This window comes from the organism of the source record quoted next, unplaced genomic scaffold (assembly GCF_019419815.1).
Source record: "Pyrus x bretschneideri cultivar Hongxiangsu unplaced genomic scaffold, Pyrus_bretschneideri_v1 Contig5, whole genome shotgun sequence".
Taxonomy (NCBI): Eukaryota; Viridiplantae; Streptophyta; class Magnoliopsida; order Rosales; family Rosaceae; genus Pyrus; species Pyrus x bretschneideri.
The window spans coordinates 6,169,355-6,194,819 of record NW_025999787.1 but is presented as its reverse complement, the minus strand read 5'-3'; the positions used below and the strand labels follow the sequence as shown (position 1 = coordinate 6,194,819).

The window sequence follows — 25,465 nt, the reverse complement described above, 5'->3', positions numbered from 1 at the left end:
TGAAGGGATATTTCTTAGGGCAAAGATAATCCACTGTCCAAACACTTCCTCACAAACGAAAAGGAAAGACTTTTTAGCTAAAATGGTTTTTCCAATTGACTTAATTTTGCATTTTGGTCTTTGAGATTTAAAAAATGATAGAAGTGGTCTTTGAGTTTGTCCACCATAAATCATTTTGATCTTTCTGTAAAAAATCTTCGATAGATAAGGTTAAAATTACAAAAATACCCTCATTTTTTGTCAAATCTTTTTGGCTTATTGTTTATTAAATTGAGGTTACTTATGTTGTTTTGGTCCTTACTTAACAGAGATTTTTCATGAAAGGACCAAAATAATTTATCATAAAATGACCAAAATGATTTATAGTGAACTAACTCAAAGACCGATTTCAAATCTCATAAACCAAAATAAGGAATTATGCTAATTTTAAGGATCAATTTAACTAAAAAGCCAAAAAGAAAAGATTTCATGGTGATCATCACAAAAAATTTTGCACCGACAGGTATACCAAATTTCTATACCAAAAACATATTCTATGATATGATCACTTGAAGGGTGAACCATTTTCCAACTTTCTTAATGGTAAAAAAGTCACGAAACATCCGAAAAAGAAAGATCACAACAGAAAAACAACTATTCAAGTTATGGTTAATTGATGGTGTTTTACTGTAGTTGCGGAAAATAATAATACATATGCACTTTATTGCAGGTTTGATTTTCACCTATCTCCTTCCTCTTGAAATTTAACAATTTAACACATTAACGCTATCGTTTATAAAATAAAAGCTATGGCTAACTTTGCTTGCTTTCAATCTGTGGATATTACAGAACTATTTTGCCTGCTAATTACTTGGTCAGAGGATAGATGGATAATATAGTTTAAAAAAGCAAAAAAGAGAAGGAACAAATTAAGCCGACCAAGAAAAAAGGCATGAAAGTATGCAACTTTTGAATTAAAAGGCTTGCAACAAAAAAATGTTGGTAGAGCTTGTTGTCTTCATTTGGTTCTTTGTGGGAATGGCAAGTTGGGCTAAAGTACAAGAGAGATTACACTTTGGTCTCTAATTATTGTACATGAGATTTGAACTAATGAAAAATCAGATGCTACAAAATCAATTTAAATTTGTAATTATTGTTTGTGAGATTTGATCTTATAAAAAAATCGAGTGCTACTAAATCAAGTGGTGGCTTTTTTTTTTTAGTACAACGATATATTTTACACTAAGGGGGATGAGAGTTCAAATGGGCAACCTAATTTGGTATTGAATTCGTCATCCACAAGATTCGAACCTAAGACCTCTTACGTACAAATGAAGAGAAATATCACCAGACAGTAGTATTGAGTGATCGGAAACAAGTGGTGGCTTTAAATTATGAAAATCTTGTTAGAGAGCTAAGATTCATTACTAGCATACAAATACTGACCATTTATTTGACCACTTACCGTTACTTATGGTACAATCCAGAGGATAGGAGAAGAAAGGAGAAAGAAGAAAGGAAAAGTGCTTCTTGTCCCAAGCAATAAGATGTCCTTGAGTGCCGACCACATTGACAACGCATGCATTTCTCTTTTTCTGAACATTGTCAGGACGCACTCTTGTTTGTATGTTTCACGTTGTTGTTATATATTTTGCCACACTTGCTACCTACTACCGCATCAAATGCGTAGGATGCTCAAATGTCAAATATATGTTCCCGGAAGTCAATTGATGGGAAATATTACGTGATACCTGAATATACGATGGTGTTGTATAACTTGTGTGATTTCTCAAAAATATGTGCATGGAAAACGATAGCGTGGTATAACTAATTTGTTCCGAGTGATCGGATATAAAGGTTTGACACTGGTAGGTTTAATTCAGTAACTTTAATTCTCTGACAATATGTGCAATGCATGCTTTCCCTGGTAATCTGCTAAGAAGGAACTGATCATGTTAAAGAAGTTGCCAACAAACATATACGACAAACAAACAATCTTTGAGCCATTAGATGAACTTTCAAATTCAGATTAACAAGATTATGTCGATTTAAAAACTGGGAGAGTTTTCAGATGTTATACGTGATCGTGTCACATAATTCTTCTCGAAAGAGTCAAACATTTTGAAGTAATGCAAAAAAACTAATTATAAAAGGTGATGGTGGTTAATATAAGTACATATATGCTCAAAACTGAAAAGTGAAACGAAGTCGTGGATATGTGGGGTGGTGAAATGCTCAGATTGTTTTGCATTTACATATAAGATACCAAACTTGATTATTGACTTAACAATTAATTAGTTAAAAACTTAATCATACAAATTACAAACACACATGCAGGCCTGAAAACTTGAAATATGGTAGAGAATATATAACATAGAGTAGTGCTATCAACGTATTTTTTTTCCCTCTCACACATCCCATTTAATTTTCGATTATCAGATCGAATGAATTGAAAGAAGATCAATAAACAAAAATTAACAAAGATGTGTGAAAGGTAAAAATATGTGTGTAAATAATATTACCCATAAGAAAAGAGATAACTAACTTAATTAATTTAGGGTTCATGAGTGGTTCATGCTGACCACCGATGGTGATGAGGGTGATGATGATGTTGGAGAAGGCCAGAGCTGGGCTTTCTTCACCTTGGATACGCTTGAGAGCACAGCCGATGGGGTCACGTCCCCCATCACCGTGACTTTCTTTGTCGGGAAATCTATGCTAAATGAAGTGACTCCTGCAGAAATTCAGCATCGCATTACAGAAACATCATCTATTATTTCAATTTTCATTTCAAGTGATGTTGCACATAACATTAACATGCTTGAATAAGGACTATCTGAATTATCAATAAACAAAAAAAAATATAAATTTTTAAAAAATGTCTGACATTATAACATATTAAATTTTCTGACATGAGAATATTCTTTACATCCCGCTACTAACAAACTCATAATACAAACACCTAAACAAATTTGTTTTTTAATACAAAACTAATTTGGTTTGAGGTATAAAGAAATGTATACAAATGTAATTATTAGATATATACAAATTTATACGAAATTTTAAGTATTTTTTCTTTCTCCATCTAGTAAATAACTATACCTTCCATTTTAGAGAGGTGCTTTCTCACTTGTCCTTCACAACCCTTGCAGTGCATTGAGACCCTCAAAGCAACAACCTACAACAATTGAACAACTATATGCATGAGCTCAATTGTCCAACAGCAAAAAATAAAAAGAAACGGAAGAAAAATGAAAATTAGGTTTACCTGGTGACGAAAACGAGTAGAAGAAGACTTCAAATCAGTATTAGAATGACCATTTGAGCTCATCAAGCCTCCAGGCTTAGAGGGTACTTGAGGAGGAACAAACGCAGCCGAGAGATTCTTATGATCGGGCTTCGGTATCCAGTCGATGAAGGGCGAGTCACTTAAGAGAAACCGAGAAGAAGAAGAGCCGTTGGTACTGTTAGTCCTTGTTGAGTCACGTATGTCAGCAGAGCTTTTTCTGCGTGGCTGACTTTGTGCACTAGAAAAACTCTTTCTACATTTTTCGTAAAACGGTTTGGGATCGATAGGTAACTGAGATGAGCAAGGGGCATGGTGAGTTTGATGATGAGGTTGGTTTTTCAGTTGATCGCGATCACGAAGATGATAGTGATGACGATGGTCAAGGGGCCCGGGGCCTTGGCGGACCATAGCACGTTGGTCCTGGCTAAAGCAAATGGCTGTTGAAGCTGGAGATGCACAGAAAATATCCATTCCTTTCATGGCTAACTGGAGAATAACTTGGACTATAAATGGGGTAGCTTTTGTTTGGTGAAGATTGAGGAGAAATAGAAGAGTGAATAAGTGATACAAGGATCGATTTTCTTCAAAAGAGGCCAACTAGTCTCCTTTTAAATTAGGTTGCTGGATGAAATGGAAAGCCAAAGAAAAAAGATGTAGTTCTGATCAGGCCCCACATCAAGGAATAGAAGAAAGGATTGGGATCAACTCGAGATTTTTGTGTCCAGAATCCGCAGATCGAGATATTCGGACCCCTCGTTTTTAGTTATACGGCCCTATTAGCATCCCACTAACCCACTTAAAAACTTGAACGCCCAAATCTCTCGGTCCGGACTTAGGACACAGAGATCTAAAGTGAATCTCATTCCTAGAAGGAAAATTTCTTGCAACCATTGCACTATTCTAATGGCATCATTCATTCATTCATTCAATAGACGTTTATTATTTGTCTAATAGACATTTGATACATGAGGAATCAATGACAAAAGAAATCTCTTAGAAGAGAGAGGATGATAGTACCTTAGAAGATTAGAAGTGATCCATTAGTCTGTCAAAGTTCAAAGTTGTGAAATTTTTTTTTTTTATTGAAAATCTCATTTTCCATTGATTTGAGAGGTGGGGATAATTTGATTAAAGTTGTGGTCATCTTTGTGTGGTATGCTAGCTCAACCATTTCTCTAAAAGTAGGAGCTAGTTCTATTATTGTTACATCATATTGTTTTGCATTTCACCCTCGCCATGCATATATAGCATGAATATCCCTATGGTTGGCTAGTTGGGTGCGAATCACATTTGGTTTTCTCATATATAGAGAATATGATTGTCACTTGTCAGGCTCTATACGTTGTTGAAGAAGATTCTGAGTTCAAATTTTATAAATTAATTTTTTTAAAAGAAAAAATTCGATATTTTGTTATGCATGTATGGCCCGAAGCCAACAAGATTTTCAGTTTTGTGAAGGTCGGCTTTCTTGTGCATGTACATTTACTAACTGACTAATTATTTACTCTTAAATGTTATGCTAATCAAGCATGCATTAGTTTCCTAAGCACCTTTGACTAGATCTCTATCTATTTTATACATTATTTTTTAAAACCTTGGTAACTACATTTGAAACAAAACAATCACCTTTAATGCTGTAAAATTATGTCCACTTCTTACGATATGCAATGGGAACTTCAAAATAATTATAAGCGACAAAGCAATGGGCAATAATGGTTGGATGGTGCCAAATTAGTGCAACTGGGAGAAGGTGGCAGTGGGTCAAAGCATGATAATCTGACCACTTAGCTTAAAACACACATAATTTATTAATTTTACACATTAAATCAGAACCTCAAAATGTAAAAGGGATGTTTTACCGACCTTCTTAGTTGGACATTCCCATCTTACTTTTTTCGTTTTGCATTCTTATCCTACAATACTGCACGATGATTAGAACATTCTACTTTCTACTTCGTCCCAAACTTTGCTGCAGTTTACTGATTACGCATGGGGAATGGGATAAAGGGCTGAGTTGTGTTCCATCAAACATTGGCATTTTGCACCCAAACTGGGCCAAATCCCCAAGTGACATCTTTTTGTAGAAGAAGTACAAAGTTGTAAACCACAAGTATTGTAACCATCGATTGCCTTCTGATTAGCTGGGAATTGCAAAGATGATTATTTCCTTCTAATTGATTTTCATGGAAAGCCTCTCCTTTTGACTAGGGTTGTAATGGGCATCCATCACTGCCTTGATTAATTGATGTTACAAAGATTTGTTAGTTGAAATTCGTGAGCATTAATTCTTGAACTTGTTGTAATGCAGAGCAATGATTCTTTTGGTTAACGCCGTTATACTTTCTATCCAAACTAAAGGGTTTAAAGGGGAAAAAAGATGAAAATTCTAGTGGGGTTAACCAAAAAGATCATTACTTCATATTATAACAAGTTAAGGGACCATATTCATAAATTTTTATTTCAAGGACCAAAGATCCTATTAATTGAAATTCGATGGCCATTTCTCAAGTTATCTTTCCATAAAATTGAACTAACTCATCATTTGGCTGCTCAATTGGAAAGATGATCAATGTTGCTCATAAATCTTACAATTGCACATCATTCATTGCAATCATTTGTCTTAGTCTTACCATCTTATACCTACCAAAGTTTGATCATGACTAAACTGACTGTGGCAAAAAGCTGCCGCCACCATCTATGATTTTTTATTTTATTTTTTTATTATAAGCATCAGGTACGAGGGAACTAAACATTGAAACTATTAAAACGTTTTTAACCGCTTGAATTATCAACTCATTACCATCAACTATACTCTAAATACAACAATACAAGTTTACTAAATCTTTTTTTGGTCAAGAAGTTTATTATAGCTTTGGTAACTATAACTGTAGCTTAAACTCATTATGACCAACTCCAATGATCGGGTAAAAATTAAATTTTTAGCTTGAAAAGTTTAGGTTTCAACTCAAAAAACAGTTTTTCTTCTCTAATGATTTTAGCTTTAAATTTTAGCCCGAGATTATTAAAGGATGAGTTTAGGCTTTTTTTTTTTTTTTGGTAACTTAAATTTTTTATTTTTTTTTGGGTAGATGATTCTAATTTATTTTTATGAACACTTTAACTTAAAAATGTTTAGATTCCAATAAATAATGAAAAATCATTAAATATGTTTCATCTTCTAATACAAACGTTTTAACCCATTGATTTTGTTTGCAATAGAAAGAAACAGTTTTAGAAGTGGGTAGAAAGGAAAAATTAGAAGAATTTTACGTGAAAAGTGAATTTTGTATGGATGTTTACAAAGTTTTTTGGTGAATTTAGTTTAAATAATTTTTTAAATTGTTTTAGCCATTGAGTTTAGTTTTGGAACGTTAGATCTTTTGTTTTGATCATATTCGATCTCAGTCGTTAAATTTAATGTATTTATTATATTTAAAAAATAAGATTTAAATATGAACCGTGAGATCAAAATAACCTTGGAGGGAGGATTTGTTTGACCGACAAAGCTGTCAGTGGTGTGGGTCATCCCCGCTGCGGCTTTGTCGCGTGCAGGACATGGGCCGCGTCAAGGCGCCTAGCATGCTTTGTTTTTTTTATTGCGGTTGCACGCATAGTGATGGGCCAGAAAATAGGTTCGGCTTTTTTGGGGTAAAACTTCCCAAATATTAGATTTTATTCCAAAACTTGTTGTAGGCCCAATGGTTAGATACAGTCGAGCGGGTTTAAAACCTAATTTTAGATTTTAACTCAGTCATTGGAATTGGACTAAGCATAAAGACTAAAAGGAGGAAGTCCCTAGTAATTTAGGGGCTCATTTGAAAGCTTTTTTTAAAATAATTGAAATCGTTTTTAGAAAAAATGTCTTTGGGTTCTAAAAGCACTTGAAGTGCTTCTTCCAAGAAGCACTTTAAGTGCTTTTTTAAGGACTCACTTGCGTAAAACAGTTATGTGCTTCTTTTATGAAGCATCTCAATTATTATTTTAGGATTCACTTGCGTTTTTACTTAGGCTTAGTTTCAAAAATATTTCTCTCTAGGACTTGAAATGTAGTAGCCTTATGAAAGATAGAGCATCCATGCTCTAATAGAGCTGACGAACTGAATGACCCAAACCCATATCCATTTTAGTCCAACGACACAAATAGAGAATGGAAGGGTCCGCAATCACTTTAAGCCCAAATCTCATGGGAAAAGACCAAAATGGCCACAAATTAGGGTTTTAGAAACATATATTTATTAAAACCGCACCCAAGTTCTAGGGTTTCACTTCTCGTCTCCACCTCCTTCTTCCAAAGCGAGCAACACAGACCGCAGCAATGGGTACGATCTGCAAAATTATCATCCTCCTCATCAAATTTCTTCTGACATCTAATATGGTTTGTTCTAATTTAACTTTTTTCCTAATTTTTTGATGTAATAGCGAGGATTAAGGTCCATGAGCTCAGGCACAAGACCAAGGCTGATCTTTTGGCTCAGCTGAAGGATCTGAAGGCAGAGCTCGCTCTTCTCCGAGTTGCCAAGGTCACCGGCGGAGCCCCCAACAAGCTCTCCAAAATGTTCCCTCTCTCTCACTGTCTAATTTTATTGATTGATTGATTTGTAGAATTTTGTTCAAATAATTTTTCGTTTGTGTCTGTGATTTCAGCAAGGTGGTGAGGCTTTCAATCGCTCAGGTGTTGACGGTGATGTCCCAGAAGCAGAAGGCGGCTCTGAGAGAAGTCTACAGGAATAAGAAGCTTCTTCCTCTCGATTTGCGTCCCAAGAAGACTAGGGCCATCAGGAGGCGTCTCACCAAGCACCAGGTACTGCTAATCTGCATCTCATTTGAAACCAATTTTGATTTTCGATACTGATTAGTGCGTAGTGACTCGGGCCTGGTTGATGGTTTAAAAGTTGGGGCTAAGTAGGGAAGTTTGCGAGTATGCTTTTGTTATATGCTTCCTTTGCCTGGATATGATATGCATATAGGCCATATAATACTAGTTTCTTTCTGTTGTCGACGACCCCCTTTAATGATTTTGTGAGAAATAAGTAAAATGACTGTCTGAGAGACCGGGACTTAGTATCGAAGGATGAAATGTAATGTGTTGGTATGTTTGATTTTGTTCCTTTTAATTCTATAGTTCGTACTCGGTTTAGGCTTTAGGATCTAGATGCAATTGTTTAACCCTTGTTTGACCTGCTCATGGTTAAAATAAAAGACACAATTAAGATTTCCAAGACCGCAGCTATATAACTTCATGGTTTTTCGATATGATCCCGCAAGCGCTATGTCAAATCTATCTTAGCTGATAAGCTCAAATTTACATTTGAAAAGGAGTGATCTAGAGAATCTCTCTATCTGGTCTGGCTACTATGTGTTCCTGTTTGAAATTTCGGGTCCAGTCTTTCTTGGTGTTTGCAATCATATGGGAGAACGGTTATTCTATTTGATTTTCCAAGATAGACTAACTTGAGTGCAAATTTACTTCGTCTGGTTAAGATAGTCTTGTGAGTAGGTTTAGTTTTTCATTTTTACCTGGATCTTATATGATTCCAGTAGTTGGGGAATTCCTCTTGGTTACTATTTGGATTTATTGAATCTTTTCCTTGCTCTATTGCTTTATGATTTTTTCGGTTTAACATCTATTTGGCACTGTTGTATAGTTGATAGATATGAGCTCGAGTTTTGTGAATTGCTGTATTGGTCTGTCTATCTTTGTCCCCCCTCCTCTCCCTTCCCCTCCCTTCTTTCTCTCTTTCAGAACATGAACTGTAGGATACCCTTGCTTAGCGTTTAAGCCCTTGCCACAGTATTGTAGCGGTCAGAATAATTATCGATGTCAAATCTTATGGCAACATCTTTTTATATAATTCAGTTGTCAAATTGTTTCTTGTAGGCATCTTTGAAGACAGAAAGAGAGAAGAAAAAGGAGATATACTACCCATTGAGGAAGTACGCAATCAAGGCATAATTATGGATCCAGATTTGAAGGGAATTAAGCGTTTCACCCGTTATATGATATTCCAAGGACATCAGTTTAAAATGTTGAACCCTTTCCGTAATTTTATCTATGTAGACACTTTCCCAAATATGATTTTGTTGATCCAGAATTTTAACGCTGATTTTGATTTCGTTTATAGTTTGATTTGCTCTAGCGAGTTGAGTCTATCGCGCTCTTCTTCTTACCCAAGCCAAACCGTTTCATGATGAGAACTGAGTTGTAACTTTGTGATGCTGATGAGGAATATCGGAACATGGCTCTCTTCTCATCATTTGCTTGATCCTTTTGTACTTCTGGGTATATTCCTTTACGAGGCAACTCAATGTCTTCGATTAGCTGTTGGTCCTTTGATCGTGCATCTTCCGTGTTGTCCAACAGAAGCAGTGTGACGAGCCTGATAACAAAGCTTCTAAACATTCCCTCGCATTGTTCTTTAGTTGATGCATGTTGCTTTGTTAATTTCTCTGAACCAGTATGGTCATTTTGTGCAAGTAGAGATGTATGCTTAAAGCAAAATGCATCGGGGTGAAGCTTTGATGAAGCTTGTGGAGCTGAAAGTCAGGAAATTGTCTGGTGGTATTCATCTTCACCTGTAAGTAAGAGGTCTTAGGTTTGAATATTGTAGATGACGAATTTGACATCAAATTAGGTTGTCTATTATGTGACTTAGCCGAAATCTCTCCTCATTATAGTGTAAAATATATTGTTGTACAAAAAAAAAAAAAAAAAATCCAGATACGGATAAATCTAGACCAAATTCTCTACAACTCAACATATATGCATTAGGCCAGTTTATGAGATTTAGAGTGTCCCACCACTTACCCTCCTTACGCTCAAGTTCAAATTCCCGTCCTTGTAAGTTTCACTTTGTCAAAAGGAAATAAACATGTATAAAGCATTGTTTTAGTACAACGATATTTTTACATTAAGAGAATAGGGAGTTCAGCTAAACCATACAACATTTGTGTTCAGCACACCATTTAGCTCCAAGCTTTTGGGTTGTTGGGCTGTAAATTTGTATGATTGGATGGACCACAAAAATGGGTTTGGCCCGTTCGAATTGGAAAAATATGAAAAAAAAATAAAACAATAAAGATAGACTGCATGCGACCACAGTGGGAGTCGAACCCACGACCTTTTGATCCGAAGTCAAACGCGCTAATCCACTGCGCTATGCGGTCTTTCATGTGAATTTGGATAGCATAAGGGATTAGGTAGGTACACATAGTGTGGTCTTCCCTTTAGAGTTGGAGTATAATATCAACAAAAAAAAAAAAAATCCTCCTAATAATTATAACACAAATACATTAATATTATTAGAAAAAAGAAAAATCCTTCTAAGAAATAAGCGTGTTGCTGTCTTTTTTTTTTCTTTTTTTTTTTTTTTTTCAGGCAAAGGTTTTATCCAATTAATTTTCTTCTAGTAAAGTTTAAAAAAGTAGCATTACATACATCGACGACCTTATCAATAATTCATAAAATTTTGTACTCTTTTTTCCGTTTAAGTTTTGTATCACTAAAGTTTTTAAACATAATTCAAATGAGGAACTTAAGGAGTTATGGGTCCTAAGTCCTAAGCCTACAAAGAGTTATTAGGATAACTCAAATGGGCCAAGGAGACCCTTAAAACATCATAAACTACACTCTGACCCACCCTTGCATGAGAGCCACAAAAATTTTAAACAGCCCTTCCCTGCTTAGGCCCGTCTAGACGTTAGGCTCCTGCTTGTCGTCTGATTAGCGTTCATTGTCAGTTAGAATTTTATGTGACCTGATATGTTGAAGAATACAAAAATCTCACTTTGGAAAATTTGAAAAATTAAATGACTTATATTGTGTGGTTCCACTTCTAATTATATTAATGATAAAACCCTCACACCTTGATAAGATAAAAATTGGAAAACAATATCAACGTGATTAGTAATAGACCAGGAGTTCGTCTCTATGAAACCCTTGACACATTGCTCAAAATATTTCTCTCTTGTTTTCTATACATGACTATTTAATATTCCAATATACAATTAGTAATTTACTTTATCACATAATAAATTGATAAATTCAGATTTTTTTTTCAATGACACCTCACCACTTGCACTTGCTCTAGGGTAATGGAAACGATTTTTGCCTTAAGATTATATGAACACGATCATCATATAGCGCGTACATTTAAGCCTCCAGCTTTAGTTACAGTGAGTGAGACACATTACCATCAAACATGTGCAATGGTTATTGAGCATTAAAGAATTTTCATTATTTTAACGACCCCCAAAATAGTAAATAAATTGTACTGACAGAAAAAATTAATAATAACTTAATGCACACACAAGTAGGCAGAACTTGAGTCACTTAATACTACAGTTTAAAGGTATTTTTATTTATTTATAAGTGAGAGATCATAGGTTCGATTCGCGTCACACATTACCATCAAACATGTGCAATGGTTATTGAGCATTAAAGAATTTTCATTATTTTAACTACCCCAAAAATATTAAATAAATTGTACTGACCGAAAACATTAATAATAAATTAATGCACACACAAGTAGGCAGAACTTGAGCCACTTAATACTACAGTTTAGTGGTATTTTTCTTTATTTGTAAGTGAGAGATTTTAGGTTCGATTCTCATCAAAGACAAGTTTGAACCACATTATTGCTCTCACATTGTGAGGCTAAGCCTATTCCTCCTCTTTAGTGTAGATAATATCATTTGTTCAAAAGTAGGCAGAACTTGAAAGCAAAATGCCCGACATTTGAGTGATTAATAATATGCATGAGACAAGATAAGAGGAAAGTTGCATATTTGGGTCTATTTGATGAGCTGGTTGTGATAAGTTGTGACTAATTAAAATAGACTTGAGTTCAATTCTTATTTGTTGTGTCAATGTGAGATGAACAAGACTGAATATGATAGGTTATGACTTCAAAATAGAATGAATTATCTAACATATCTTTATGTATATGTTACAAGTCTTATCTTACTTGCCTCTAAAACCAAATTCCATACAATCTACCAAACGGTTAAGAGTTTTGGTATTAGCTTCAAAAAGTGCCTGCTGTCTGCGGACGTACTTTTAAAGCCTGCATTAAAACTGCATTTTCGTTAGGGTTATGGAATTAGTTGTCCAATTAAATCAATATTTATTGAGTCAATTGTTTGATGTGATGGGGGATCAGTGACATTAATTTATTTTTTCACATAATTTTTTATACACGTTTTTGTAAGGACCATTTTATAATGTATTTTAACGATTTAAATCATCTATCTTTTAAAATGTCATTCATAAATCATTCTGATAAAACATTAGACAAATCTAAAACCATTATTACATTCATTTGTAGTAAAAAAAAAGGATGAATATGGTTTCATAAAGAAATCCTAAACCCTTAATTCAATGGTCATATTGTTTCAGATTTTAGTGATTTTTTAGTAGATGTGATTTTTGAGGGAAAACCTTAAAGAAAGATGGTTCAAATCGTTGAAATACATTATAAAGTTAGCCCACAAAAATATATTTCAAAAAATTGCGTAAAAAAATAGTGTGACGAGTCCATATCATAATATATAATATACATACACCTATATTTATCAGCTGAACGGCATAGGCTTAGTCTCCATATATAGATAAATCTTTTATTTCCTAATTGGGCAGCAAAAGAAAATAAATACAAGAACTTTCTCTCTTTTGTTTTTGGTCAAAAATTAAAGACAAGAATGGGACAGTGACATGGAGGTTGCAACCGTTTATCAATTGGATGTTTGTCTCTTCATTTACTATTTTATCTCTCCCGATCTTGTGACAGAGGAGGATTTCATACGTCAAGATATGTAGACTTTTTCCACTCACACATTACACCTATCAATTTATCCACATTTTTATCTAAATTTCTTCCCTAAAGAATTGATAGAGTTATAGTGTTAATATCTATTTAAATTTTGTTGAGAAAGAATGAGAGAAGCAAGGACGAAGCTAGAAAATTAATTATGGAGAGACACAATAAAGTAGAGGCAGATGTATGATTCCATCCTCGTTGCATCTTAACAATAGCAAGCATAATCTCAAAAAAATTTCAGTTTTTTCATGATGTATAATCGAGCGCTTAGCCGACTTTTGCCATTGTGTGCTTAGTGCACTTCTTTGCCCTTTAGTGCTCTTTTAATGATGTCTTTAGGTCAATATTTTTATATTCAATAAAACAAAGAGTTAATCATATATAGGTAGGACCATATATAATGCTCATGTGCGTTTTAATTATTAAGCATTATATATGAGCTTAATTATTAGCTGGTAGACTTCCATAACTAACATGATTCCTTGGTTTATTGTTACTTTCCTTCAACCACGTTGCAAGAGGTTTTCTTTGAATAAACGATATCATTTACATTAAAGGGAGGAGGTGAGCTTAGCCTCACTATGAGCTAGTAAAAATGTGGTTCAAATTCACCTTTTTGAGTTCAAATAATTTTCTTCATTGGTGTAAAAAAAAATCCTATCAAAATAAATCTCAATCTCATATGTAAATTAGATTTGTTTTGGTATTTTCCTATCAATATAAATATATAATCGAGTTGGGTTTGGAATGGGGGATTGCAATACCATCACTACTCCATATCTGACTCGGATAATTTCAACAATTTCTGATCAAACCTGCCTCAAATCCGTTCATTGTCCTGCATAACTGCCTCATTAGGATCAGGTATCCGCGGATATTACATTTTTTCCATCCCTACCTGTGATTTAGGATATTACATTTTTTTTATATAAATTTTCCCTTTCATCACAAGTTTAACAAAAAAGATAAAATCATCAGACCTAGTCAAAGAAGTTGACTATTCCTAATAATAGCTCACAAATGTACAATAGTGAATAGTTCACTTCTTTAAAATAAGTCCGATGACTATAATTCCACAATACGAGTAAGCTTATTTGTAGCTATTCCCATCCCCTCTTAATCTCTTTTCCCCTCTATTTTCATCCACTTCTGTCACATTTTGCTCTTTATTTTTTGTTTATTTTTTTTGTCTCTATAAAAAAATCAATATAAGATGTGTCGTGGTTTAATCGTAGCCATTCAAATAGGAGGGAAGAGAATTATCCTTCTGTATTCATTGGTCTTGTCATTGTTATTTCACACTTGATGCACTCTTCCACTACATCCATCCAATTTGTATTTTATGGTTGTGATCTCCATCTAATTCTCTATTATTTTGCAAGATAGAATCAAGATAATGAAAACGTTCATTCTTTGGTACTTCCTGATCCCCAATCTAATTCCCAGTTATTTGCATGTACTAAGGTATTTGAACTAAATTAATTAGAAATGCATTAATGATGGAGGAATTGAAAGGACTATATGCAACATATGCATCGAGATGAATTTGCAAATGACTACCTGGAAAGAGTCCTTTGTAAATCGTCTGTTTATCTCTTTGTAATGATGCCATACTTCGAATTCATTATCTGTAGTTTTGTAGTTCATTTCTAACCAACTTATCTCTTGATACTTGCAAAATTTTCATCCAATAAGCATAGGGTTCAGGATATGCCACCCTATCCGATATCGTAAGCTAAGCTTAGGTTAGAGACACGGGTTTGACTTCAATAATATGTATCATTCAATGATACGGGTGTCGTGACTGCTATATTTGATTTAAAAATATTAAAATAATTTATTCACAATTACAACCATTCATTTTCCATGTCTGTAAATGATAATTGATACGCACATAGCATTAGCAGTCAAAGTCACCTAGCAGTGAGAATCTGCCCTCAACATTTCCCGTTTACTTGGTTTGTATATATGAAGTAATTAACCCTTTTTCTCATAGAATATTGAACTGTAAATTGTAAAACTGAAAATTGAGAAAACCTACTACAATTTGATATTTTAAGAAAATGTCTATAAAATGATTGGAATTCAACTTATATATAGTTGGAATAAAGTGTTTAGGATAAATTCAGAATTGTCTAATAATCACAAATTTGAATACTTTATTCGTCTCCATGAAGAGGTTTTATAAGATTATACGGAGCAATACTAGAAAATAATTAAATCAAATCCTCGTTCACAAGACAAGGAAATTGGACACCAAATTTCTTTTTTCCTTCAGTTATGTTTCTTTCATCCAAACTCTTTTTTTCCTTCTCTTATGGTGATATTCAAAGATTGACATCATTTTGTTCCCCTCTTCAAATTCAAAACCAAACTAAAGCTAGAAAAATAATATGGCAATGCTAGGGAAATTAAATGTATAGACTAAACTTTGTAAACTAAGTGACATGGAAGTTAATGATTGAATTATTACTTAAGTGTTGATTAACGTACTTATTTTATATTATGAACTATCATTCAATTTACAAATTTAATCTACCTAACATTACTCAAAATAATAATAAAGAACCCTTCATGATAGGCGGATGCCTACCATGTACCAAAAACCATTTATTTTCCTTTTCCTCATCTTCCTCCATCATTTTTTTTCATTAATCTTCTGTGACAGCAGCAGAAACTGCTTTACCTTCTTCCTTTTATTTCTAACTATAATAGATAATTTTCACCTTAGGTTCATGACATGTGGGTGGCCGAGAAAATTAGCTTTGTGCACATGCATGCATGCATACATGTTTCTTGAATGTTCTTGCAATTAATATATGTATATAGGGGCGAGATTCAAAAGAGAGGAAACTATAGAAAATTGACAATTGAAAAGGAAAAAAAAAAAACAAGAACAAGGAATATAAATTTATAATGGCAGCATCATCTTCCCTCCCAATGATGGGTAGTCGCTTGGGGAACCGGCGGCTTGCAGCTCTCGCTCTCTGCCTTGTATTGCTCCTCCATATCACTACCACTACTTTGGTATTGTCCTCCAACAAGGGAAAAGGCGGCGGTGCAAAAAAAGGTGGCGCACAAAAAGGTGGTGGTGCACAGAAACGTGGCGGTGCTCAGAAAGGTGGCGATCGAAAAGGTGGTGCACCTGGAACTGCTGGCGGTAAACCCCGTGGTGTCGTACACGTTGGTGATGCAGCACCTGCTGCCGGCGGCAGCTTCCGAGCTCGTGGAAGTGGCGGAGCCATCACATACCATGGAGGGCCTCTGATGACCGGCGACATTAACCTTTCCATCCTATTTTACGGCCAGTTTACAGCCGAACAAAAGAACGTGATTCAGAGTTTCCTGAGGTCCCTCGAGAACACGGAGAACGATCACGTCGCCGCCGTGCACAGGTGGTGGGACGTCATCGAGAGCTACCAATTGTTCACTGGTCCAACCCCTGCTACCGGTACCCCACCTAGACTCCGCATCAAGGTGGGCATCCAGCAGAGCGACGACAAGTACTCGATCGGAAAAGTGTTAACCCTTACATACTTCAAGAATCTGGTGAAGAAGGCCGACTCCGGCAAGCCCAACACTCTTTTCGTGTTCTTCACCGGGAGCCAAGTGACGGTGCACCAATTGTGCCGTGGCAAATGCTATGACCACGGCTTAATTGACAACAAACCATACCTCGTCGTCGGAAACCCCGAAATCTTGTGCCGCGGGGCTTGCGGTTGGCCATTCCAGAGGCTGGACTACGGTACGCCTAATCAAGTGACGGTGAAGCCCCCCAACGGCAACATGGGCATTGACGCCATGCTCGCCCACTTCGCCTCCGGCTTGGCAGCCGTCGTCACCAACCCATTCAACACTGGATTCTTCAAGCCGGGACCCAAGAGCGACCCCATCGAGGCCGGCACCGCCTGCGACAACATCTTCGGAAGCGGTGCGGTCCCAGGCAAGACCGGCAAGGTATTGGTCGACCCCGCTACCGGTGGGTCCTATAATGCTGTCGGAGAGAAGGGCATGAAGTTCATGCTCCCCGCCGTCTGGAACCCACGAACTTCCTCCTGCTGGACGGCCATGTAATGTAAATTATCTCAGCACCCACACGAAAGTTCTCAAATCAAATCTTTGTCCACAAGAGAAGAAAACCTAAAACAAGTTAAATCAAATTAAATCCCTAATTAAATCTATACCTCAAAATAAATTTTCAAATTAAATAAATCTTTAAAATACTTTCCGTTTATATCTCAACATATATAAACGTCCACTACTAGTAAATGATCCCAACTCCAACTAGTTGAACTTTTTGTGAGCTAACTTATCGTATGTTTCTCCGGCATGTTTTCTGTGTGTAAGAAAGCAACGCGCGTGAGTAGCAAAGGGTTTTATGCGTAATGAATATTAACGGGTAATGCTAGGAGATTAAATTTGCAAACAAAATTTTGTAAATTAAATGACATAAAAATTGATGATTGAATTATTAATCAAGCATTGATAAACGTGCTCATTTTTTATAGTTATATATAGTTTGTTTGGTATTGACTTGTAGGAGCTAGCTAGGATAGGATGAATAGAGATCATAACCATTTTAAAGAGCATGCGCCTTGTACAAATTTTCTTCATAACCTCTTAAAGCTTGAAAAACTCTGACTTTGAGTCCCTACACGTAACATATCCCTTTCTTCCTTCTCACGCGATCGAAGAGAAAGACTGAGGGAGCGTGAACTCATAAATGACTGTGTTTATATATACCTAACGCTTAAAACAAGTAATAGAAAGTCAAGGCATAAATGGTAATTAAGTCTCCAACCATCGAACCGTTGTATAATTTAGCAAAATCCAATGCATATATCAACTGGCGACAGCTACAAACTATCGCGTTTATTAGGGTTTGCTTTCAGCTTCATCCGTTTAATCGACAAAGTAATAATTTAAAATTCAAGGCCTGGTTGATTGCAAGAGGCCAAATATAATGAGGAGCAAGGTTCAGCTATAGGTTACATTACAACTACATTTTAGTTATGTAATTAAATTAGGATTTTCTGAACAACTACTTAAGTGTGGACTTATAGCTCCAATGGTATAGCACTTTTACTCTCGCAGTCACAATAAGAACTCATCAACTTCCATTAGTTTTTTTCGTGAATCCATGGTATTTTACTAATTCGGCTAGTTGTTCCTTAGCTTATTTGATTTAAGCACTGCACCCACACGAATTGCAAAGAGGTTTAGGCTTAATGGTAATCAATATAGTTTTGTTCCTTGTTCAAATCCAACAATATATAATCATCATTAGCACTACAATTTAATGAAATTTTTCTCTATTTATGAGTAGAATGCCTCGGCTTCAACTCACATGGATGACAAATACGATAATTTTGGTTGACGCATTGTATACTCCAAACCATCATTCCTATAATATAATACATTGACTTTTTGGTAGTGACTTGTAGAACCTGACGTGAGTGGATCACAATGAATGACACATTGTACAAATTTTCTTCTTGGGATGCGTTTGTTGAGTCAGACTATTTCGAACTGGATTAATTTTAGGGACAAAACTTGACCGGCTTAGACTAGACTAAGTTAGACTAACTTAGTGAAGCGTTTGATGTAGTATCGGACTAAGAACTAAAAACAATAACAAATTCTAATGTTATATTATTTAATTCACTATAATTATTATTTTATATTATTAACTCAGGTTTATTATTATTTTATTCTTACTTTTGTCTATATTTTTCCTCTCTAGAAACCTCTATAATGCTTTCCTTTTTCTTTTCTGTTCATTTCCCTCACCCTTTATAAGTTTCTCCATCCCTAATCCCTCTTTTCTTTGTTTTTCTTTGTCCCTCTCTCTTTTCATCTCCACCTTTTTCTTCCTATTTTTCTCTGTTCATCTCCCTTGTTTCTTTTTTTAATTTTTCTAAGACGCAATTGGCAAATCATAACCTATATAAGAGTTTGAGTCATATGGGTTCTCATCGTTCTGCTTCTTCAGCGTCAATGACGAAGGTCTGCGATTAGGGAGTCTGGAGTGCATGTGTAATTAGAATGGCTCTTGTGCATGTGTGAACGGACGACTGCTGTGCGTTTCATACGCATAGCGATTTTGTTTTTTTGTTTTTGTATCGAATTTTGGGTTTAGATCTGGTTTTGAGAATGGAAAGAGTGCATAATTTTTTTTCCTTTTTTGTTTTCAAATTTTGAAGGATTTAGGTTTGAAAATAGTATATGAGAGGGGCGAAGCAGTGCAGAGTTGGTAAATGGGATATGGGTTTCAAATTCTGCGAGGAACAAGTAGGAAGAGGAGGGGGCGAAGCAAGGAGTTGGTCTTAGCAATCCGGTCGATTTCGCGGGGGGGGGGGGGGGTCTCACTAAGACCCTCTAGCGAAGCCGTTAGTCTTGGTTAGTCGGGGTGAGTCTTATTAAAGCTTGTCCCTGCATGGAACAAATAAGGCATTGCATTCCACTTAATCTAAACCAGTCTAGTAAATGTTAGCGAGTGCAAACAAACGCACCCTTGAGGTCTTAAAACCTTTGTACAACTTGAGTAGAGAGCTGAAGCCCTAGTCAATACATAAATGCCAAGTTCCTAACCAAACAATTTTCTCATAAATATATGTTTTACCAAAGTGCCTAGTCCAACACAAATCAACTGGCTTATTACAAAACTAACAAAACTCAACAGTCACCAGCAGCCAGTAGAAAAATCCCCAAAATTAAAATAATATAACTTATTATTAAAGTAAGATATATAATACCCTAGTTGACGGTAAGTGATAATGTATGTTCAGTTATGGATCACCAGCATTTTCATTATTTGTTTGAGGACTCTAATTGAGTTATAAGAACATTGCAATAAGGTTAATACAACATGTATTTAAGTTTGTTCGTGCTGAGGGAAACACTTATATATAATTTTAGCAGTATATCACTTTGTTCATACTTGTTCAACTCACATCCTCCTTGTCCTTTCCTGAATCGAAAAAGTTTGCTCATGCTAAATTTATCATGAGTACGTGACTTATTATCTAAATCAATATTATGGTACGTAGCAAAATTCCGTCATATTCAGTCTTAACAAAATTGTACCTAAAAACACATATTTGATCAAAGACCAAAGTCATGCATCCAAGGAGTGGGGGAAGTTTTGGCCAATGGATCTACGATGTCTAAGTCAGTTTCTCTAAAAATAGAGAGATTTTAGTGCTTAGTCGCGTAACAAATTGCTTCAACTTACTTGCGAAGTATGGAAAATGAGTATTTAATTATAAGGAGGTGTAGCCGACCACATGTGTAGGGATTGATATACCATGTGTCGGCATCTAGCTAGCCAGAGTGTGATATCCATTGGATGCAACAGGAAAGTATCTTTAAGATGCTGAGATATCTTAAAGATGCTTGAGAATAACCTATCTGGATATTATTAAATTAATAATATTTAAAAATTATTTTTGTAGAATCCTCTATTGGATGCGACGATGCTTCCTTGAATAAATGAATAAGTCTTTGATGAGGAAAGAATTAGTTATTAATTATACCCTTAATTCTCTTGTTTTATGGCCTTGCCATGGGTAGTGGAGTAAGAGAAATTTTAGTCAGCAACTCAGGTCTCATTGATTCAACTGCGTGTCAAACGTATGTAGGCCTCGCCAAATTAATGAAGAGTTTTCTCGTCAATTGTGAATAAAAGTCCACACATCAGCTTGAGAATTTTTCAAATTATTTTTTGTTCCACAAATATTGTAGAAAAAAATTCTGCTTTTGTAGAAATTAATTTTTCTTGGTTATTGTTCTTCCAACCAATTTCTATGGAAATTTAGCTAGTTGTATGCAATCTATATTATCTTTTCTTTCTTCTAAACCATATTAAAAATATTTTTCTTTTTCTTTCGAGCTACCCCTGATCTCTCTTAAATGCGGGCAGGCTACTGACTGTGAACTGTAATACCGTGCCATTTTAAAAATATTAAAAAATTTTGAAGCCTTTGGTCATGCCCAAAATTATAAGGTTTAAAGAATTAAATACAATGTCTTGCAACTAGTAGTTCTTTTATATGGAGACCTTGCAAGGTTTATGCATGGTACGTTTGCAATTTTGCTCATTAGAGGAAGTTACACAAAAAGTCTAAAACCCTGCGATCTCCAATATATATTTACTTTTCCATGCTTAATATGTGACTTAAGCAATAAAGTTTGATATCGAAAGGAAATGATAAACACAAATATTTTTCTCCTTCGACATACCTCTCTTTATTTTTCCGTGGCCATCAAATTGAAAAATCAAGCTAGAACAATAGACAAAATTAAGCTGTATGGTATCATTTCCTTGTCAAAAAGCTTAAGCCACACACATCAGTTTGGTGGGGGTTGAGAAGTTGCAAATGGGAGTCTTTAGCATCTTCACATGTAGTGTGCCTCCTCCTCCTCTCTCTTCTTATAAGACTCCCATTTCAAGCTCACATTTCCATCCACATCTATCTATCTCTCTCTTTCCCCATTTTGTAATGGAGCTTCTTGCTTTAGTCTGTGTTTTTTCAGCCTTGTTCTTCATTTTTATGATGTGGAAGCTTTTTGTTGAGAGGAGAGACCACGAGTGCTACATTTTGGACTACCAGTGCTACAAGCCCACAGATGACAGAAAGCTAGACACTGAGTACTCAGGTGAGATTATCAAGAGGACCAAGAATCTTGGTCTTTTGGAATACCAGTTCCTCCTTAAGGCAATTGTGAGCTCAGGGATTGGTGAGCAAACTTATGCTCCAAGAATCATGTTCTCAGGCAGGGAATCATGTCCCACATTGGAAGACAGCATCTCGGAGATGGAGGAGTTCTTCCATGACAGCATCAAGAAACTCCTTGACAGATCAGGGATTTCACCTTCAGAAATTGATGTGCTTGTTGTGAATGTCTCCATGTTTGCATCTGTTCCATCGTTGTCCTCCAGGATTATAAACCACTACAAGATGAGGGAGGACATAAAGGTCTTTAACCTCAGTGGGATGGGCTGCTCAGCATCCCTAATCTCAGTTGACATAGTGAAAAACATTTTCAAGTCACGCAAAAATGTTTATGCACTTGTGGTCACTTCTGAGTCCTTGAGCCCCAATTGGTATTCAGGCAATGCCAGATCCATGATTCTGGCAAACTGTTTGTTCAGGTCCGGCGGTTGCGCAATTCTACTGACCAACAAACGGACCTTAAAACACCGAGCCATGTTCAAGTTGAAGTGCTTGGTGAGAACCCATCACGGTGCCAGAGACGATTCCTACGGGTGCTGCATCCAACAAGAAGATACACAAGGGAATCCAGGGTTTCACCTAGACAAATTCTTACCCAAGGCGGCTACGAGAGCTTTCGTGGACAACCTAAGGGTAATGTCCCCCAAGATTTTACCCATTAGGGAGCTGGTGAGGTTTTTGCTTGTAACCCTAGTGAAAAAAATGACCTCCTTCCAACAACCCACCAAGGGAGGGGCTACTTCTAGCCCATCACCAAAAGCTGTGATCAATTTCAAAACTGGGGTGGATCATTTTTGCCTCCACACTGGCGGGAAGGCGGTGATCGATGGGATAGGAGTAAATCTTGGGCTGAGTGAGTATGATCTGGAACCTGCAAGGATGACACTCCACAGATTTGGGAACACATCAGCAAGCAGCCTCTGGTATGTGTTGGGATACATGGAGGCAAAGCAGAGGTTGAAGAAAGGAGAGAAGATTTTGATGATAAGCTTCGGAGCTGGGTTTAAATGCAACAGTTGCTTGTGGGAGGTAGTGAGGGATTTGGGGGATGAAAATGTTTGGAAGGAGGACATTGCTGTGTACCCACCAAAGACACTCACAAACCCTTTCTTGGAGAACTATGGTTGGATTCATCAGGAGGATCCAAGCACATTCAACCTGGAAAATTATATTTGAAGCTATAAATTAAAGGTGATATCAATCTCTCTAATTGTTTTAATTACTTCTGAAAAGTGTAATTTTTGGGGGGTTTTACTCTCTCAATTTCGTTGTTTTTGTTGTATGTTTTTTTCTTTTTCTGTATACTATAAAGTTCTTATTGTTGAATCCCTCTGGGGATTTCATAACCAATGCTGCTTCGAAGTTTAAACCCTTTTTTTCTTCTTTTAGTTTATTTTCTAATTTTTTTATTTTTTATTTTTTTACTTTGATTCAGAAACATCTATGTAAAACAAGTTTATCCTACAAATGCTTGAGTAATTAATTTATACAGATTTATTTTGCTTTGTATTTATTTCTGTGGTGCAAAGGAAATGCGTGCATATAAGAAGAACCTTTTTGCATTTGATTTTATGGAGTGAATGGAGTGATTGTGGTAACATGACATGCTTTATACGCTGGACTGCTATAATAAATTTTCTTTAGTTGGCAATAAATTCACCCATCGAACCCAGTTTTATCAGTATAATGGCCATGGATTATGAGTCTCTTTAGAAGTTCAGTTTGAGTTGTTATAGGCGAGTTTTGTGGTCTCTTTCTGTACTCTCGTTAGAGATTTGTCGTGTTTTATCAAGTTGCAGCTCATCTATTTGGTGACCTTTGTCGTATTGGTGCATGAATCGTGAGTGTTTGTCATATTTAGCTCATGCTTGCATGAGTCTTGTTTATTGTTTCATTTCTATAATTTTATATCATTTCTTCTTATACAAAAAAGCCAGAGAAATCTCATTTCGTAATCACTAGGGTTAGAAACATTTTTTTCCCCAAATAGCTAAGGTATCAAACATTAAGGAAACCAGTTTTGAAAAGTATTCCTAATCCTTTCAATTTCAAACCACATACGAAGTAAAGAAACAAAACCATGCTATTGTGTCTAATAAGCATGTGTTAGAATTGGATTAGTGGATTAATTTTGATAACGACAGGATGTCCCAATCAACGGTTCTTACAATTTGGGGAGTCTTATTAAATATGTATACCCTAGTACATATATGGCATGAGAGAATACTTGTGAAACTGAAACTGGTATGCCCTTAATTTGGAGGTTGGGTGGATACTTCTGAGAAACAAAAATACAACTTCATTTAATTTTCTTAGACCATCTCCAATGGTGATTTATAACCTAAAATTTTCCCTTTCCCCCCCCCGCCCCCCAAATTCACTGCAACCCATGACCCAAAATTAACCTAAAACTTAAACCTCATTTGAGGGTCAAATACTGGCCCAGTTTTAAGCCACAAACCAAAATGGGCCCCACCAACTGAGATTGAAACTGAGGTTGTGAAGCCCAGTTCCCTTTCCTTACTCACCTACGCGCTGCACGATCTAGGCACTTTTAGAAAACAACAGCCCCACGTGGGGGTGATCCCTCAGCTGTCAGTGCAATAAGCAGCCCAACGGCTACTTTTTATAATCCAACGGTGACGTTTAAATGGCCGTTAGTTAATCCAACAGTCCAGGTTCAAATTTTTTTTTTTTTTTAGTTTCATATTTATGTATTTATTGAATCCAACGGCTTAGATCAAATATAATTAAATATAACGGTAAAAAAAGGTCTAACAGTCCAAATTTAAATCCAGCGGCTAGAATAATTTTAAAAAAATTATTTAACTTAAAATTCAACCAAAAACTCTATAAATACCTATGTATTTGTTCAAACATCCACACAAAACTCACTTTTCTCCTACAATTCTTCCAATTTTTCTTTATACCATTTATTCTCATTTCCAAAATTTTCAAGATGGCAAAAGAGCATATTAGAGGTCGTAATTGGACCTTTGATGAATATATTGCTTTATGTTTGGCATGGATTTCGATTAGCGAAGATGGTGCCGTCGGCACCAATCAAAATAGAAAGGTTTTATGGGGTAAAATCGTTGATAAGTTCCATGAAAACTCCAACGCCCGTCGAAGGGAAGTTGCTGGTGTTTATGATCGGTGGAAGATTATCAAAAAAGCGTACACTTTGTGGAAAGGAAGCTTGGAGAGAGCCATGGTTGACATGCCTAGCGGAAGGGGCGCCTCAGAAATTGTGAGTTTATTTGTTGATATTTTAGTTGTCATGTACATAGTAGTATTTTGCAACTAATTGTTTTTATGTATTTGTTGCATAGGGTGACAAAGCAATGGCAATTTACAAGACAAGAACTACACCAAAAAATCAAGCTTTTAAGTTGCATCATGCTTGGAACATCCTCAAGGATTGTCCGAGGTGAGGAACCGATGCGAACCAACAACGTGGAAGATTATTTCATAATGAAGCCCCACCCCCAAATGATGTCAATGAAGGTATGAATTTTGCTGACAATGAAGGTGTCGAACAAATGACCCCAACTTCTTCTTTTGCAAGGCCCCCGGGTAGAGATAAGCAAAAGGAAGCAAAGAGAAAAGGGAAGTCCCAAGATCTGACATGTGCACAATTTGCTAGC

The 25,465-nt window shown here is 35.9% G+C and overlaps 4 protein-coding genes and 1 non-coding gene across 5 annotated transcripts; 3 read left to right on the top strand and 2 right to left on the bottom strand.

The window, feature by feature from the left end:
- Positions 1 to 1,243: 1,243 nt before the first annotated feature.
- Positions 1,244 to 3,764, bottom strand: LOC103948940 (protein SODIUM POTASSIUM ROOT DEFECTIVE 2). Its single transcript, XM_009360034.3, has 4 exons — positions 3,248 to 3,764; positions 3,082 to 3,157; positions 2,525 to 2,713; positions 1,244 to 1,911 (listed from the first exon to the last, which is right to left on the bottom strand). Exons 1-3 carry the CDS (start codon positions 3,746 to 3,748, stop codon positions 2,541 to 2,543), a joined length of 750 nt encoding a protein of 249 aa, XP_009358309.1. The 5' UTR covers positions 3,749 to 3,764; the 3' UTR covers positions 1,244 to 1,911; positions 2,525 to 2,540.
- Positions 3,765 to 7,448: 3,684 nt separating this feature from the next.
- LOC103948939 (60S ribosomal protein L35) lies at positions 7,449 to 9,372 on the top strand. The gene is made up of 4 exons (XM_009360033.3): positions 7,449 to 7,587; positions 7,688 to 7,823; positions 7,913 to 8,069; positions 9,147 to 9,372. Exons 1-4 carry the CDS (start codon positions 7,584 to 7,586, stop codon positions 9,219 to 9,221), a joined length of 372 nt encoding a protein of 123 aa, XP_009358308.2. The 5' UTR covers positions 7,449 to 7,583; the 3' UTR covers positions 9,222 to 9,372.
- A 986-nt stretch (positions 9,373 to 10,358) lies between these two features.
- On the bottom strand, positions 10,359 to 10,432 carry TRNAR-UCG. The gene has a single exon. It is a non-coding gene; the product is annotated as a tRNA-Arg (tRNA).
- A 5,567-nt stretch (positions 10,433 to 15,999) lies between these two features.
- LOC103949011 (protein EXORDIUM-like 1) lies at positions 16,000 to 17,157 on the top strand. The gene has a single exon (XM_009360103.2). It carries the CDS (start codon positions 16,000 to 16,002, stop codon positions 17,155 to 17,157), a length of 1,158 nt encoding a protein of 385 aa, XP_009358378.2.
- Positions 17,158 to 21,332: 4,175 nt separating this feature from the next.
- Positions 21,333 to 23,187, top strand: LOC103948938 (3-ketoacyl-CoA synthase 12-like). The gene has a single exon (XM_009360032.3). The coding sequence runs from the start codon at positions 21,462 to 21,464 to the stop codon at positions 22,992 to 22,994; it is 1,533 nt and encodes a 510-aa protein (XP_009358307.2). The 5' UTR covers positions 21,333 to 21,461; the 3' UTR covers positions 22,995 to 23,187.
- The last annotated feature ends 2,278 nt before the right edge of the window (positions 23,188 to 25,465 follow it).